The sequence below is a fragment of the Rhincodon typus genome, chromosome 12 (genome assembly GCF_021869965.1).
Source record: "Rhincodon typus isolate 14 chromosome 12, sRhiTyp1.1, whole genome shotgun sequence".
NCBI lineage: Eukaryota > Metazoa > Chordata > Chondrichthyes > Orectolobiformes > Rhincodontidae > Rhincodon > Rhincodon typus.
Genome location: NC_063343.1, coordinates 44,977,773 through 44,996,829, shown reverse-complemented (window position 1 = coordinate 44,996,829; position 19,057 = coordinate 44,977,773). Strand labels below are relative to the sequence as shown.

The following is a 19,057-nucleotide window of genomic DNA, read 5'->3' as shown; positions in this document are numbered from 1 at the left end:
TAAAAGTACATGTAGAGGAGTTCATCACCTAGTTTTAATACATGACTACACTATAACTGGAATGTATCACTCTTGGAGTTGGCTAAGCTTCCAGAAAAAAGGTTTAGAGGCACACTATTCGGTTACAAGAACAGAAGACTGTACAAATGACATGGCCTGATCAAAGGCCAGGTCAGTTTTAGCTTATGTTCAAATGTGAGAATAAAAGAAATCAAGTCCAGAACTATGAGAGTTAATGTTAATAAAGTTCATATAATTAGAGAATACAGCTCACACAACTGTTGAAAAATTAATCTCCTAGTCTCACCTGGGAACACCAAAACTGTTTTCAGCATTCAAACTCAAGTGATGTTCTGGCCTTTGCGCTTATTGATTTATTACAAACCATCTTGTTCCCACTGAGCATATGAAAATTGATAACATTCCTCCATCCCTCACAGACTTGAAGATAAAAGCTGGTTTGGATTCAAAATCCTTGCATTAGCAGAATGTTCAAATACTGTTCCCTCCGCTGGTCTACATTACCATATCTCAACTGCCACTATGGCCATGGGTTGGGGGAGGGGAAGAAGAGTTGTTTGGTAGTACTTACATGCTTACCCTGGAGAACGTGGCTAAAATTCAACAAAATGGCATTAATAATGACATGCCGATTACATGTCTGCATTTCTGTTGCTGTTACATGAAACAAGCCATGGCAGTTCAGTAAATAACAAACCAAAGATCTGATCTCTGAAGGATACTAGCACAGGTCAAGCTTCCCACTTTCATTGACAACTGTAGTCAGACTTCTAGAGTAAAGATCATAGACACACCATTCAGTTACATGAACTGAACAGTGTAACAAAGCAAGCTTCCTTCAACTTGCTGTTAACTAGCTTCACTATTCAACCCTGCAAAGATCAATTCCTCGCATACCAATTTTCTTCTTTCCCTACAACTTTTAAAAAGTTAAATAGCAGATAAAATGTCAATAAATATTCATGCTTGTGTATTAGTGTAGAATTGAGTTATTCAATTAGAAATGAGCAAAAACATCTGGCAACAAACATGCACTTCTAGCAATGTACGCTGGCCCACAAAAGCCAGTGTCATCTTCAGTGCCTAACTGTTGTTCTAGTTGAATGTTAACAGCACAAAGGTGCTATCCATTACAAACCTACAATTCAGCAAAACAACAATTTACACAGCATGTACAAAAATAGGCCTTCTCAACTGGCCCATGCTGCACACAAGCTTCCTGCTACTGCTCTATTAGCATAACCTTTTACAACTTTGACGTGCTCATCCAGCTTTCCCTGATGTCTTTATCCAAGTTCCCATGAGACAGAAACATATTGTGGTACAAGAGCAGGTGCTAAGAGAATGAGAGGCACACACAATAAATAAATCCAAATATTGGGCCAGCCACAAACAGTCTTAAGAAAGAGGGCACTGGAGATTATGGCACCTCAACCAAAATTCCATGGTCCCATGAATGAATGAATTACCTGGCAAAGCAAGCCAAAACAAAAAACAGCCTTGCTCTAATAGAGATGAACAGAGTCTAAGAAACGAAAAAAACTAGCACAACTACCAAAACAGGCAGAGGCAAATCTCTTATTCAAGGCAAACTGGTTATTTTTGTTGAGATTGGATTGTGCTGGACTGATATAAAGTAACAACTGAATATTCTGTTTTTGGATTAGGGTATCAATCCTTTTGATAAATTACCAGAGAAAACTTGAAGGGTTGGCTTGAGAAAAGCAGGAGGAACTATAATACTGACTGTGATCTTGGTGATTCAAAACTAATTGCAACACACACCAAAAGTAATTACAGACGTCAATGGAAAGTCATTTTACATAACTTTACATTGGACATTTAATGCCTTTTCCTCAGATTTCAATCATGCTCCATCAAGATACTGAAGAAATGCACATAGGCCTGGTAGGCCTGCTCTCAAATGCAGAAAATAACCTGTAATTTCAGTCTTTATTATTTTAACCTGGAGCCTGTAGTACATACACTTATAAAGTCAAATGTGTTGGTGTAGCATTTTACATAAAGGCATTTGCTCTTCAATCCCAAATACAATTAAAATTTGAAATATTTCAATTCTTAGGTCACAAGTTTATTATGAAAAACAACAAGTAGCAGACCTCTGACATGATTCCTTAAAGAGAAAAGGATGGATGATTTGATTCATACAACTAAACAGATATGGATACAAAGACAAAATAAGGGAAAAACATTAGAGACAGAAATTAAATTAAACAGTATTCCCTGAAACAAGATTTCAGTACTCTCACAAATAAAGAGGCCTTTGTACTTCCAAATGTTCTTTTGAGCTCCACTGATTGTTTACTGCTATTTTTTTTTATCTACAAGTCATGCTTAGTAACGCTATAGCTAAAAGAAAAATTATCACGAGGTGCAGTTTTTAATGTTTACATCTTTATCTCTGCAATCTCTGGAACAAAGCAAAAGTAACTTGTCTACAAACAGGCCTAGGCTCAAACCATGGCTCTTAACCCATAACTTTCACACATCAGCATGCATTGATGAACCGGTGCTCAAAAAAGAACAATGTGATATTTGCAGACTGTGGTTTGTACTTATTATGGCACGTCTTTTGGTCCGTGAAGGCAGGTTTCTGAATGTTTGAGACTCTTCCTTGTAATTGAAGTTACTGTTGCTCTTCCAATTTTGTCAGGCCAACTTTTAATTCATGGCAATACTGTACATAAGATTTTACAGGAAGTAATCCGGGGTACGGCGGGTAACATGTGGTTCACCTCTGCGAGGTGCTGGATCAAACTGCAGGCTATCAAAGTGGGAAAAACAAACATTTTATTATTCAAATATACAGACCATAAGTAAAACTTAAAATTAGTTGCTTCAAATACTACTCAAGGAGACTGATGCAAATATTATTCTGACTGGTCAGAGTACGAGCCCCAAATCTGACCATGTGGCATTATGACATTAGACTGGGAAACAAGCAAACAGGGGAAAAAATGCCTTATTCCTTCCATTCTAAAAGCAAGAGCAAAGTTTACGTGGAAATACATGTACTCAAATCTAACAAGCAATGTCAATCCATATAGATGTTTTAGGTTAAAAGTTCCACTAATCCAAATCCTGAAAAAAGCACCAATTAATTCAGGAGACTTGGGCCAAGGAAAGGAAACTTTGGGAAATGAGGGGGAAGGAAATTGGGTGGGTATGAAGATGGGCACGCCAAATGGCTATGGGCTGCAATTCCTAGAAATGAGCAGCCAGTAAAGAGTGAGTCAAAACCGAAATGTTTACCTTTAACGTAAATGGTGATTGCTTCCCCCCCCAGTAGTGAGCAAGTATGGAACAACGGCACGGAAGTCACAATTCTCAGAAAAAAATACATTGAGGTATCTCACAATGTAAAAATCACATAGTTGCCTTCCCACAGCTGTGATCTGGGGAACACAAAAAAGAACTGTGGGACTAAATTAACAGTATTGAAACTGTTGGCTGGTGAGCAAGTTTTGCAATTCAAAATAGTATTTACTATATTCAAAATCATCTCAGCTTTCACCCAGGGATCGTCCATTCTCTTACACAACTTACATCTTAATCAAAGAAGCTAATTCAAAATTCACAATGGATTAAAAATTTTACTGGTGAAGTAGTCTTTATACAGCTTTGACAAATAACAATGTACAATATTTAATATTTCAAGTACTTACAAAGAGTATTTAAGGGTATCATCAAGTTCCATTATTGCAGCTTGATTACCACAACGGTAACAGTAGTTTGGAGCACTGAAGATGGTTACGACATTGCGATCGTGACACCAGTTGTAACCCTATTGACAAAAATTCTATTAACATTTTGTAAAATTGATTCAGAGACTCTACTGCAATGCAAGAAAAAGCACATGGAATGGGAATGTTCATGTGTTCAATGATTCTAAGTGTACACATTAGCAAATATCTTAAAGAACCAAACTTCTCACAGAGGAGGACTACTGTTTGACACTCCAAATAAACATCAAGAGCCAATGTGGTCGTGGCACTCCTGTTGTTAGACTGAATACATTTGAGGAGACTTAAGATGTTTAAAAACTGGGGACAAATGAGAGCATTATTTTGAAAGGGTGTCTGCAATTTTGAAAAGTGACCTGACACCCATGCCAAGCATCAAATGTAACTGTTTGAACAAGCTGTAACTGAACAGCTTGGAGCTGGGAACAGAATGGGAGAGAAAAGTGTTTAGGTCTTCCCCAGCTTGGAAGTGATGCTCTGTTCCCCGCAGTCAAAACTCACTAAATCTGAATAAAACAAGTTTATCTTTTCTGCAACAGCTGTTGTAAGCTGTGATTTTTAACTGATAAGAGAAAGACTTTTTATATATAAACTGATCACCTTGTGTCTCTTAACAATCAGTGGAAGCATCCGAGGTCAGACAACTGAAGCAACCCATTGGCCAACAAGCGTTAGATCAACTCAACAGTGGGAACAAAGACCACTGAAATCTCTTTCCAGTTTTCCCCTCTGCCTATGAACTATTTACCCCATTTGTTTGCTTGTGCTTGCATGTGTATGGGGTTGGAAGAAATAAGGTGATTAAAGTTTAATCACTAGTATTACAAGCCAACAATTTACATGCAGCTATAGTCTATTTACTGTGATACGAACTGATTGTTGTGCAATATAGAAACCTGCTGTGCTTTCTAGCAGTCTAGGTCTAAAAGTCAGGTAATCTGGGGAATCTTGGATACTTTTAAAACTTTTTTTCACTTTTGTGATAACTCCAGGAATGGTGTGACTTGATTTCCAGGGCACTACCCCAATGAGTCGAAACAAGAGTAGAACCATTTCAAGAAATCATATTACTATCCAAACCACACATGGCATCTTCAACATATCGGCGATCCTCAATGCTCAGACGGATTCTGCGCTATCTGGACTGTCCTCATTCATCTGAGATTGTTAGCTTTTCCCAGCAGTAATTCAGTCATCAAAACAGATCACGGGAAGCTCTCTCCAGTTCCTTCATCTCCTACTTACCCTACCTGGACCTGCAAGCCTACAACAGAGAAAAGACTCCATCCCCCAAAAAGGTACCATAAAGACTAGACAGATCATTTGTTATCGACTGAAGGGTCTGGTTTCACTTCCTTAAATTAGGGCATAATACAATGTCATATGTCTTTATGCAAGATTTTCTCTTTGTACATATAAAATATTAACATGTGCCTTGTACCTCCATCACTAGCTGGTGAGCTCGTGAAACCAATGTAAGGCCATTAGCATGGTTAAATGTCTCAGAAATATCCTGACCAAAGGTGTAGCCAGCACCTCTAGGAGAAATACCCCAACCTCCACGGTCATCTGGATCAGACCATAACAAGTCACACATTGGACCCTGAAAATAAGAGGTAAAGAAATTAGAACCAAAATTTTCATTAGCCACTCTGACAGTAAATACTAACAATTCTGAAAGCATACCTCATGTGGAACTTCCTGAAGGCGATCAAGCGCTCGAATGTGATCCAGTGTATCTATAGAAGGTGAAAGGCCTCCATGGAGGCAGAAAATCTATTGGGAACAAAAAGGAGCAGCATTTATTTTTAAGACATGCTGCAGTCCGAACACGTATATTACTTAAGCTTTCAGAACTTAACACAAACATACATACCTATATATAACTAACTTTGCTTGCTTTCAAAATTACAGCAAATGGCAGTTACATTTTGTGAATAGCAGATAAGGATGGGGCCAGTGCACTGTTGCAAGCAATCTTTTAACAACTGTAATTAAACGTCCAATGTTGACATGTGAATCACATTAGTTAGAGAAGCTAATTTAATATATTCTTCCTTTCCCGCACAATTATTTAACTACAATTTTAAGTTTTCAGGCTGCATAAAACACCACTATTATACAAATAGACTTCAGCATCTGACCTTACATACATATTGAAAAGCTATTCACCTGGCCATCAACCAAGGCAGTGAGTGGAAGATAATCAAAGAGATCTGTAAAATACTTCCACACATTGGCATTTCCGTATTTCCTTAGACATTCATCGTAGAAACCATATACTTGTGTAATTTGTCTGCTTTCATGATTCCCTCTGAGTATTGTGATACGTTCACGATAACGCACCTATAATAAAATCATCTTTATATCAGTAAAGCCACAGACATTAACATCTAATGTGACAGTAAAAACAAGTGCTATAATTCCTTGAGTTAATAAATATAGGCAAACTGAGTTCCTGTGTACTTTTTGAAACAAGCTTCATACCCTAAAAATGAAGATTTTCTTTCAAATCTACAAAAGGCAGACTAATTTCAAGAAGAAACCAATGTTATCAGCATTCAGCTATCCTAAGTCACTACATTCCACCCAAGGCTTGACCGTTACGTTCAAGTACGCCCTAGGAAGTTACTTTTATATGCAGATAATGGTCATCGTTTTAGAAGGTACCAAAGATTAGAAAGCAGTTTCGTTCTAGTGACAGTATACTAGTCATCTATCACTTCTAAACATCACATGGAAATCTAAATACCCCCATTTTGGGGAGAAAAAAAAAGCTCCACTGTAGAGTTTCCGTACTGGTGGATTAGACAGGCAACTGACCAAAAGGAGACAAAACACTAAACGGAGAATCGGAGCGGAGTAAAATCTCTCATAAAACAATGAACAGCCATATCAACGCACAGTCACTTTAAAACATCTGATGCATATACCTGTGTAGAACATAAATATAACATGGAACATGATAAAATGGCCTGCATTTCCTAAGGTTCCACCCCTCCCTGCTACACTGAAATGAGAACATAGAAACTTGTCACCATCACCACATACCCAAGAACTATATTTTAAAAACTCAATACAACATATTAGGAAACACTGCTCTAAAAGCACCATAATACTATAACACAAAATTAAATATGGAAACAGCAGACCATTATCAAAATGATTGTACAGGCAGTCTCCGGGTTGCGAGCAGATTCCATTCTAGAGTCCGTGCACAAGTCAGAACACTCAGCCTATGATTTCCAGTCCTAGTATCCTGAAAACATTATTTTCAAAATTTTCCTTACTGTACCTCACTAATTATTTTGCATCTGTAAATGGTAACCAGTACAGATATGAAGGGCCAAATGGCCTCCTGAAATGTAAAATTCCATTCTATTATACCAATACAGGACAATGTAATGCAACCAATCGCAAGTACAGGAAATATTGGTGTTCGGTCTTTAAAATTACACCTCTGTAAGGGATTGCATTCGTAAATCCGGAACCTTCTGTATACTTCAAGGAATTTATTCAGCAATTTAATTAGTAGTGTCAAATCTACCAAAACATACAGCAAAGCTAACTTCATAGACTCTATTAGAAAATGTTTGAATTTTAACACTATAAACAAAAGTTAGATACCTTAAGAGCTACAAGGAGTGTAACTGTTTCAACTGAATAATAACCTCTGTCAACATAATCTCCCATAAAAAGATAATTTGTATCTGGTGATTTCCCTCCAATTCTAAAAAGTTCCATAAGGTCATGAAATTGCCCATGAACATCTCCACAGACTGTGACAGGACATCGCACATCTTGCACATTTGACTCCTTCGTCAAAATTTCTTTAGCCTAAAGAAAAGGAAAAATTGAAGAGGAAATTAGTTCAAAAGATATTTACACAACTACATAATGCAATGCAGTTGTTAACTTTAGCATCAATCCTCAGCATTTCCAAAAATAGACAACATGAGCAATATTAATTTCAAGCATAAGAACCAAAGATGCAACATTTCGTATCTCAAAAGTTGTTACTCTGAACTGCAAAAAGAATCATGAAATTACAAAATCAGTCATTCCTCCGAATTTGCAAGTGTTCCATTTCTGAGAAGCCTCATGAATGATGAAATTCACAAATGTGAATCTCACTTAAAAAGTTAAAATAGGTTTAAAATCGCAGATACATGATTTTTGCCTGCAGATATTGATTTTTGATTATACTATTCTTTGGCATGGTTAAGTGAATTCACAATTCGTAATTTCTTGGATACAGAGAAGTTACATTTTGATCTTTCATTTTTAATAGTCAACTGATGGTTACTACTACCATTTACTCTCAAATGGTGAATACCATCAATTTTATTTTAAAACTTATGCCAGTACATTGGTATGCTCTTCCACTACACCACTCATATGGTGAATTCCCACGTTGAGCTGCGCATTTTCTCTATAGACACAGATAGAAAGTAAAAAACAATTTTCCTTGCCAGCAACAAATCCAGAATGATATAAATAAATTCAATCCACCCAGCAACCAATTACTCATTCCCTTAAATTAAAACATGGATGCCAATTGCCAGTATTATGTACATTTAAACATCATAAAAGAGTGCCAGATGCCCTTTTGCTCACCTACTATATTCCAATTTGAGGATTCCTGCATGGAGTCATACAGCACAGAAACAGAGCCTTCCCAACCACTTCCAGATACTGTACATCTCAACCTTCAAATATTTGATAGTTAAAAGGAGATGGTAACTAGCATGAATATTTTTAGAATTCTAAAATTAGTCAGATAGAGGACAAAATTGCCAACTCATGAATATTTTTAGTCTTCCACGTTGGCTAAAGTCATTCAGTCATGATATGAAGGTTTACATAGATGCCAACCGGATAACTGATTTGATACTTTAAGAATCAGTTCATTTTCACCCATGGCTTAGTTGGTAACATACTTGTACGTCAATCATAAAGTTCAGGATTCATGTCTCATTCTAAAGCATGACTACAGAAATCAAAGTTGGAGGAGTACTGTACTGAAAAAAAGGGGACTTATGCTCAGTGTCAAGGGCAATATTTATCTAAGGCAGCATTACTGGAAATTTTCTGGTTAGGTTATGACATTGCTGTTAGACTGTTGAGTGCACTTTTAAGCAACAGCAATAACTGCACTTTAAAGCACTATGCAAATCCATTCTTTTCTTTTTCTTTGTTGCCTTTTAAATCACCTAGCCACATGCACACGCCTGTTTTCCAAGGAGCTCCTACATCTCCATCACCAAAAGCTGTCACTGTGGGCTATGAAAATCAGCTCATCTGAAGAACTGTGAAGTAACATCCTTCTTGGTACAAAACCTGAACCAGTTCTCAGGAAATCTACCACTAGAAGATACCAGAATAAACCTCAAAAAGGTTTCAATTCCTCCTAGAATACCTGGATGAATTGGCATTTCCAGATGAACGCTTGAACAAAATTACCAAACTAGCATCTTTCTGTATTTTTCATGCAAGGAAACCCTGGTAGAATTTCCAATCTAAATCTGAAACATCTCAGCTATATTCTCGCTTCTCTAAATTCCCAAACGTTAGACCTAGAACCAGCATGAAAACAATACCATTCCTTGCGAAAAGTCAACTATGTACCACAGATACAAATTATTGAGCAAATTTGAGGCAGTTTAGAAATTAACAAGTTAGTCCATGGGGCTATAAAAATCAACCATCTGTAAACTAGCAGCTATATGCATCTTCCAATGGCATAACCAATACATAAAACTTAAAGACATCAGCTGATACTTAATAGATCAAGAAAATCAACTTCGAAAACGTTGGAAAATATTGTTCAATTAGCTTATTCACATGCACGGCCAGTTTTACCAGTTTTTAGTTAAATGACAAAATGAAATTAGCACATTTCTCAAGAGGAAAATAAACCAGATTATCCCACCTTACTAGGCACCAATATACTCCATGCCAGTTGCCCAGAACAAAATGGTCAAGTTTGTCTAATTGGCGTTGATTAACTTTAAAACTTAAGACTCATGGCAATGTAATTATTCAATATTTTACGATTTTCCTAATATTATTGAAATTTATAACTTTGGAATACATTTTAATCAGTAGGTTTTAATAAAAAGGATCCATTTTATTTAGTACAAAATATTTAGAGATTCTGAAGGGCCAGAGACAACTTCATCTCTCAATTTCCAAAGAACCATGTTGAAGGACAGAATTTAGCTTCAGCTAAGGTTTGAGTGTTCTAATTTGGTTACAATATAGGTGAACATATTATACTCCTTTTTCTCCATTATTTATGTTTATACTTAACCTGTTAAAAAACGTGATGGTCTTATAGGATTGAAAAGAGCTGCTACCCCATAAATGCATAAATTAGAAGGGTTACATTTGCTGGTTGAGATATATACAAATTAATCGAAACATGATTTTAAATCTTTATGTGGCAGGCCATTGCATAAGGAGTACTTGGGTTCATATCACTTAGATTTGAAAAACTCCACATCCATCAGTTAAAATGCAAGTCCAATCACATTCTTAAGATTCTGATTTGCAGTCAAAAGACTGATTGTGGCAATGCATTATCCAGCCACAAAACAAACAACTTATAAGTTTTCCTGCAGTTGATCAGAATCAGTGATGCCAAATCGAAATAATTAAACTGAGAGCCTAAATGAGTCAAGCTTCAAGAAGTAATTACAAGGAAACGGCTACTACCCTAAATATTCAATGCAGCTCAAATTATATCAGTTATATTGATTAAAAAGAATGGTTAATAAATAAGATCACATTATTCATCAGCTTTTCGACAAGTATCATTATGGAAGGTATTAACAATCAACTAGTGAGAACTGATGTTGCACGTAGATCAGAACCTGCTGTTGAGTAGACCAGATCAAATGGAACAGTGTGTATTATGCAGACTCTGCTAATGCAGATGGTTTCCACCAGTTTACATGAGATTCATTTTTGCTTGATGGCGGTTCCAGTGTTCTGAAGATGGTACCAGCGGGTTGACTTACACCTCATTGCAAATGACTCTTTTAATATGAGCACTACAGCTCTGCCTTCTGTTGGGTTGCTGTCCTGTCATCCAACAAAAAAATTCCTTTGCAGAAGTCAAGCCACATCCAATACAATCCCTTTTCTGGTCCTTCAACCAAAATAACAACATTGTACTCTTGCTTCCCGAGTAAGCATCCATTAGTGCAGGGGTGTTCAATATGCAGCCTGTTAATATCCAAATTGTACCTCATTGCTACTTGGATTGCATTAATATGAAAAGGCCTAAAAAAATTAAGTCAGAAAAGAACAGCTGTGTTTTTAGTATGAGGATAAAAGATGAATTGTAATGCTGCATTTTATGGCTTTAAGTCATTTTAACAAGAATCATTATAGTTCTCCAACAAAACCCAATCAAGCCATCTTGCTGCATCAAGGCTACAGATGTTTGGTTCATGGAGGTGGTTTTATAGCTGCAATTATGATTATTTCTAAGATAGCAGAGACATTTTTAAATATGAGAAGTTTTTTAAAAATCACAAAAATCACAGGCTCACATTTTATCACAGCTGCTCAACCACTTTGGTCATAACTCTATGCAGCTTAACATGGACAATATTATAGTTAAACAAAATGTCAAAAAATGGGATAATTCAATTTTATTAATATAAGGAATGTGGGCTCTGCTGGCTGGGCCAGCATTTATTGCCCATCTCTAGCTGCAATGAGGTGGTGGTGGTGAATTTCTTTCTTGAACTGCTGCTGTTAATTCAGCGAGGTACGCCTAAAGCGTTGTTAGAAGAATTCCAGGATTTTGATCAGCAACAGCAAAAGAGTGGCAATCTATTTCTAAGTCAGGATGTTAAGTGGCTTGAAAAGAAACTTGCAGGTGGTGGTGGTGCTCCCATATATCTGCTACCCCTGCCCTTCTGGTAGTGGTCATAGGTTAGAAAGGTCCTATTTTAGAAGTCTTCATTAGGTACATAATTTTTTTACCTGTTTTTGACATATGCAAAATTCCACATTCCACCAAAATACATTTGACAAATGCCAAGTATCTAGTTTAGAAATGCCAAATTTGCATCCTGCAGCCCCCAAAACATTTTAGTCCAGAAAGATTTTTTTAAAAAGGCTCAGATTCAAAAATAGGTTGCCAATCCCTTCACTACTAGATAGAAAAACATCTAGACATGCTTACATTTTTGATCTTGCTTAAATAGTAACCTCATTTTAAAAGGACACAAAACTTCAAAATAATAGTGATTCAGTCATATTCCTTTGAAGTTGATAAAATTACATGGCACGGTGGCTAAGTGGTTAGCACTGCTGCCTCTCAGCGCCAGGGATCCTGGTTCAATTCCACCCTCGGGTGACTGTCTGTGTGGAATTTGCACATTCTCCCCGTGCCTGCGTGGGTTTCCTCCCACAGTCCAAAGATGTGCAGGATAGGTTGATTGGCCATGCTAAATTGCCCGTAGTCTTCAAGGATGTGTAGATTAGGTGGGTTACAGGGGGATGGTCTGGGTGGGACGCTCTGTGGGTCGGTGTGGACTTGTTGGGCCAAAGGGCCTGTTTCCACACTGTAGGGGATCAATCTACCAAAATAAGTAGTTTACTTCATTAATGTTCATTGTTGATACAAGCTCCTGATTCAAAGGCCTTTTAAATCATACATGCAATTAGCATTAACTTGGCCCAGCATAAAAAGCAGCACAGGCCCACATTTTATCACTGCTGTTCAACCACTTTGGTTACCTTTCAGTCACAATGCAAACAGTTTATTATTTCAGCCCCATGACACAGTTAAGCAACCAGTTAAAGGTTTGCTCTGACACCGCATTATTTAAAATTGGGAGGTAACTTGATGATATGGATTCAAAGACAACTCCATGTAGTCTTTCTTCAGGAGAGTATGGATTGGAAATATGAGTGGAGCAATTAATCAAGTCTCAGAACTCCACAAAGCAATCTGCATCTGTTAAATTACTTAAGAAGGCCAGTTTGAAATAGACAAAAGTGATTGTCAACTTACACACTTCACGATGAGAGGCAGACAGGGTACTTATTTAACATTTCTACAAAATGTAGCACCTCTTGGGTTTAAGTCTAAAATCCACATGCATGACACAGCAGGATAAAACTCCTTAATGAATGTACATTCTAATCCTTTTGTTTGTGGCCAATTTAAGTGATTGGGTACTTGAAGATATTTTCTTCGGTCCCTAGTTATAAAATGGGTCAAACTCTGCAAATTTACAGTTTAAAGGTAACAATATCCCCAAACCCTGCTGGCACTTGAGCAAGTTAGCATTAAACTGTAACTTATGCCTTCTCCCCTCATTGAGGGATGACATTTTGTTTTGGGGTGGGGAGGATGGAGAGACAGCAAATGAAAGAGCAATAAATTCATAGCAGACCAAGACTTTAGTTTCCACCGATAGATACAACAATGGTATTGTATTCACAAACACTTTCACAAGCGTAAGCTGCTGTACAAACTGCACTGAAATAAGGACCAAATAGTTAATTTAAAAAATGTGAACATGTAATAATCATGGAGCAAGACAACAGACAAAAATTGGACAAATAATAGGTGAGTGGAATGGGAAATTTTTAAAAACTTAAAATGGAATTTAAATTACAAACAAATAGATAGTTAAGTACCAGTAATGTTGAAATTATCTATAAATTTCATGAGTATTTCCTTGAAGACCTGAATCACAAAGGAATAGTGACTTGGTAGGCCACTTCACTAAACTGATTCTGAAGGAGGGTCACTGGACTTGAAACTTGACTCTGCTTTCTCTCCATTGATGCTGCTAGACCTCAGAAATTGCTGGAGAAACTGTCTGTCATCTAAATGGTTGAGGACTAAAATCATGGAATGACCAGATCATATAAAGATAGTTATTTCCCCAAAGATTAACAGCAAACAAGTCAGGTTATCAAGTCAATCTTCTTTTTATTACACAAAACCCAGATTTTAAAACAATCCAATTCTCCAGTGTCCATGGCTGAGCTTGTTCTCCTAATTACTAGTCCAGGCCATAACTATTGAGGAAGGGTCACCAGACCTGAAACGTTAACTGATTTTTTTTCTTCACAGATGCTGCCAGACCTGCTGAGCTTTTCCAGTAATTTCTGTTTTTGTTCCAGATTTGCAGTTCTTTCAGTTTTTACATAACTACAGCATTACCATTCCCGAATGTCAAATAATCTTGACATCTTGAAATTTTTGGAAAAAGTATGAGATTCCTCTATATTTCTAGCTTTTGTGTCTATAGAGATAAAATTGCTGGCTCAGTAAAACTCTCAGAATTTCAAAATAAGCAAACAATGTGTATTCCCAAGCTCTTCAGCCTATCTTGAATTGAAATATGCCATTTAAATCCAACACAAAGGCACAAAACACTGACTATTAGATCAACAAAAGCCTCATTTCTGATAATTATCACATTTTAGTAATCAAAATAACTGATGGAAAATGCCCTGTCTCAACTTCAGTTCTCATCAGAATAAATACTGCCAGTTAAATTAAGTTTCACACGTTTCCTATGCTACATTAAAGATACCACAATGTCAATTCAAATCTTAATCCAATGTAAAAGGCACAGCATCTCACCATATTGAAATTACACTGAGCAAAATTTAGTGTTAATTTTTAAAAATATATGAATTTGTATGGAAAGGTAACAGCATTTGGCACACTGCTCTTTGAAGCTACAGGGTTTTACAGTCATTACTTTCAAGGTTTCTAGATGCTTTCCATCTTTGAGATCTACAAAAACAAATCATTCCTCTAATATCCATACACACTTTCTACCTTGACAAATAATTTCCTAAAAATTCAGTACACTTGGTAGGAAGTTCTTCCTGACACACTATCAATTTCAATGCTATTGTTAATTTAATGATCATTTGAGAGATTAAATTCCAATCTTTAGGATTATTTTGATAATCTACATCCACCTTACCTATGGAGAATGTAATACATTTTGTTACCGTTTGTTTTAACTACGGACTGACTAAAAATCTATGTTTCTTCATACCGTAATACATAAACAGTATCACCTCTGAAGATTCAATACTCAGATTCAAATATCCCAGCATAGTTTCTGCTTGCAGAACTTTAGTGACTGAACATTTAAACAGAAATGCCTATTAGCCATTCCAAGTTCCTTTCATAGTTTCCCTTCAATAAATCTTCATTTTAATAGTTGCCTCCATCAATTCAACCTATTCAGTTTTACTAGCAACTTCCCTATAATTTATTAATTCTCTGCATGTTAAGGGCCAAGTCTATGAATCTTCCATTCCTCTCAACACAGCCTGTCAACCTGAACCTTTCCATGAAGAGTTCTTTAGGTCTTCGGCATATGACAAATTTGGTCTTGCTATCTACTCATACCATACCGTGAATTACACAACTACAGCTCCATGTTTTGGAATCTATCTTGGAAAAAATTTATTTCTGTTTTATGACAAAGTAGGTTATTTGTTTTAGTGTTTCAAAGAAGAACAAGATGATGTCAGCAGTCCACCAGATTTCTTCCTGCCTCGATGAAGGATTTCAAATTGTCAGCCAGCAGAAAACAAAAATTGAAGCTAGCATCAACACCAATATCCCATGTTTCACCTGGACAGCCATATAACAAATTTACCCACAGGATATGCAAATATGCACTGCAAAATTAAAACCAAGTTTTTAAAACTAAAATCTGTCCTCCGGAAAGAACATCTTTACCAGAAAAACTCATTTGTATCACTCCACAGATGCTGCCAAACCTCTATTTTTGGCATTTTCTACATCAGTTTCAGATTTCCTGCAGTATCTATTGTATTTTGCTTTTATATTATATTGAAGACTAGCAATGCATGGTACTACAACACTAGAATGCAGCTGATTCCCGAGGTAAGCTTCTGACATTGTAAAAACCGAAAGAACTGCGGATGCTGTAAATCAGGAACAAAAACAAAGTTGCTGGTAAAGCTCAGCAGGCCTGGCAGCATCTGTAAAGGAGAAAAGAGTCAACATTTCAGGTCCAGCTCTGAGGAAGGGTCACCAGACCCGAAATGTTGACTCTGTATTTGTGCAACCACTATTCCCACCTTCATGACATAATCTAAAATTACCCTTATCTCATTTGCTACTGTACCATCTTTCATGCCTTTATTAGTATTCCAACATACTCATGATCTCCCCAGTTCTACTCCCCATGAATACAAGGCACTAAACACCCTGCTGCCTGTGTTAACTTACACGGTTACATTCATTTATTACCATGTGCTCACTGACTCACGATGTAATACTGCCAGTGCAAGTCTTGTGGCTCAGTGATACTGTCCAAACCTCTGAGCCAGAGGTCACAAATTCAAGTCCCACCTGATCAGCTTGATTAAAAATATCTGGAATATTCCCAGTCTCCATTTATAGAATCTCACTCGTTTCCTTAACAGTCTTGGCCCTCTATCTCAGGAATCCCCTTCAGTATAATCTGAATAAACTGAAGGTTGGGTCACAAGTCAATCATTACCTTGCTGCGTAACAGAGGAGGATGGGGGGGGGGGGGAGGAGATGAGGCGGAAAGAGGAGGATGGTCTTGGTTGAACAGCAAAATGAAGGAATTTCACCATTTTGGTCACTGAGGAAATTCATATTTGATGTTATTAATAATGACATTTTCTACCATCTAAGCAACAGATACATTTTACCATAAGAGTAACTATGTGTCAATCCAAAACATATACATGTTGGAGAAAACTGGTCAACATTAAATGGTCAACCTCTAGCCTTGACTGCTAGAGTTAAGTAGGCCAGAAGTAATTTTTGAACGCACTGCTAATTACAGGTATACAGAAAAAAAAATCTGAAGTCAAAATGACAAAGCCACTCCACAAGGAATATTCAGTCAATTCAAATTACATATAACCTTCAATCATTTTAATGATCAAACAAAATTCATGACACAATTGAACAATTCGATAATGTGATCAATACTTGCATTCTTAATGCAGCTAAGCACATTCTGAATTTGGAATTCCACATAAACAGGGGTTGGTATCAAATTTTTTAGTACTTTTACATTTAATGTTATGAAGGACTTTTTCTTTCAAACGCATGATAAGCATTGCAGAATGGCAGCAGTCAAAAAAAGCTGATTTTATTGGTTTTCAAAGTTACTAAGAAAACAATGCACTGAAAATGCAAGCATGTGCATTCCATCCAATGACGTCAATTTGTTTTTAAAGCACACACCTTCCTGTACACCAACCACTGTTGCTTAATGGTGTAATTTCAAAAGGCTATGACAAACCAAGGAAAGGCATTCGATGTCTAAAGAATTATCTACTCCCAAATTTCAGCCAGTGGTACGAAAATAGTTGATTTACAAAGACGTTAATCATAACAAAATGATTGAAATCTCTTAAAGCAACACCTGACATTAGCACCGATACTTCAGTGAAATACCGAAAAGCAACTGTGCTACACTACAACTTCCAGTACAAAATGCCATTTTCTTTCACCAGTTCAATCCATTCAAGAAGCTTCTTGCTGCTCTCTCTACTGTTACGTACTACTCAAACAAGAGTATACTTTCCGTAACATTAGTTATACACAAAAAAAGGATTAAATACTCAATGAATAACAGCACGAATATCGAACTTATAAGCCATTCTAAGATACATCACACAGAACTTAAAAACGAAAAAAACACCAATTCCAAAATGCTCTACTCTTGAGATATGAAATACGGTAAATGGTTAATATTCTATTTGGGGATGAGGTGGGGACAGAGAGTGGGCTGTATTTGATGCTATTATTTGGAACAATAACGGGAGTTATTTTGCTGGGCTCCGGCCGCTGGAAGCTCAGCCCCGGAAGGCGCCATTTTAGGTCGCTCTGCCGTAAAAGCCGACTTTCTGCGGCAAAGAGAAGCCGGCTCCCCCTGACCTCAGAGCCATCGACAAACAAACTCATGTTTCTCAAGCTTTCGGCGGATCATTCTTTTCAGAGCCAGGGTTAAGGAGCTCCCAAGTGAGGAAGCCGCATTAAGCGCTAACCGGAGGCGGCCGACATTTTCCGCCGAGGCTCGGGCACTAGGCCGCCCACCGGGGATGGTGACCAGTCACCGAGCCACTCGCCGAGGAGGGTTAAGATAGAGCCGGTTTAGCAGCCTCACCTTTTCACATAGCGTCTTCACTTGGCTCTCGGTCAGCTGTTTACAGTCGTTGAGCTGCTCGATCCACTGGTCCAGCTCCTTGGTGAACGCCTTCTCATCCATTGCTCCCTTTTACCCGAGTACCCGCTGGAGCAACAGGACGGATCTTGTATAAAGGAGCAGTTTTACCACCCTGTATTTGGAAAATGGGTATAAGTTTTCCTTTATTTAAAAAAAACTGCCGAACAAGGTGGGCGAAAACCGTTGGTACTTGAGCCGGTGCGGCAATGAGCCGTCGGGAGCTGATCAAAACCCTTGTCTCCCTCCGGCTCTGGATCTCTGTCCCACAAAATGGCCGCCGCCCCGCTGCAATCAGCTTTGCGCAGGTGCGTGAATAGCACCTCCCCCTACAGGGGAAAGGGGAGCGTGAAGGATAACGCATGCGCGCAGACTCCAACTCAGTCGCAGCGGGATAGAGTGATGTCTGCATCAGCATCACTGTCCATGTTAACTCTATGGTCTAGTGTCAGTGTCCATGGTCACTATGGTCCAGTGGTACTGTACATTGTCATTGTACGGTCCAGTGTCAGTGTCCATGACACTGTATGGTGCAGTGTTACTGTCCATAGAACATAGAACGGTACAGCACAGTACAGGCCCTTCAGCCCACGATGTTGTTACCTAACTTTTACCCTAATCCTAAGGTCTATCTAATCTCCACCCCTACCTAATACTATCATCCATATGCCTATCTAATAGCCGCTTAAATGCCCCTAATGAGGCCATCTCCACTACCCTCTCCGGCATTGCATTCCACACCCCTACCACTCTCTGAGTAAAGAAACTACCTCTGACGTCTCCCCTATATCTACCTCCACTCACTTTAAAACTATGCCCCCTTGTAATAGCTAACTCCACCCTAGGAAAAAGTCTCTGGCTGTCTATCTATACCTCTGATCATTTTGTACACCTCTATCAAGTCACCTTTCATCCTTCGTTGATCTAAAGAGAAAAGACCTAGCTCTCTCAACCTTTCCTCGTAAGACCTTCCCTCCATTCCAGGCATGTCACTATATGGTCTAGTGTCAGTGTCCATGGTCACTATATGGT

General features: G+C 37.8%; 1 protein-coding gene across 1 annotated transcript; it reads right to left on the bottom strand.

Moving 5' to 3' along the window:
* Window positions 1-1,955: 1,955 nt before the first annotated feature.
* On the bottom strand, window positions 1,956-18,319 carry LOC109912238 (serine/threonine-protein phosphatase 2A catalytic subunit alpha isoform). The gene is made up of 7 exons (XM_020511629.2): window positions 17,969-18,319; window positions 7,413-7,622; window positions 5,958-6,131; window positions 5,472-5,561; window positions 5,227-5,388; window positions 3,708-3,826; window positions 1,956-2,806 (listed from the first exon to the last, which is right to left on the bottom strand). The coding sequence occupies exons 1-7, from the start codon at window positions 18,068-18,070 to the stop codon at window positions 2,734-2,736; spliced, it is 930 nt and encodes a 309-aa protein (XP_020367218.1). The 5' UTR covers window positions 18,071-18,319; the 3' UTR covers window positions 1,956-2,733.
* Window positions 18,320-19,057: the final 738 nt, after the last annotated feature.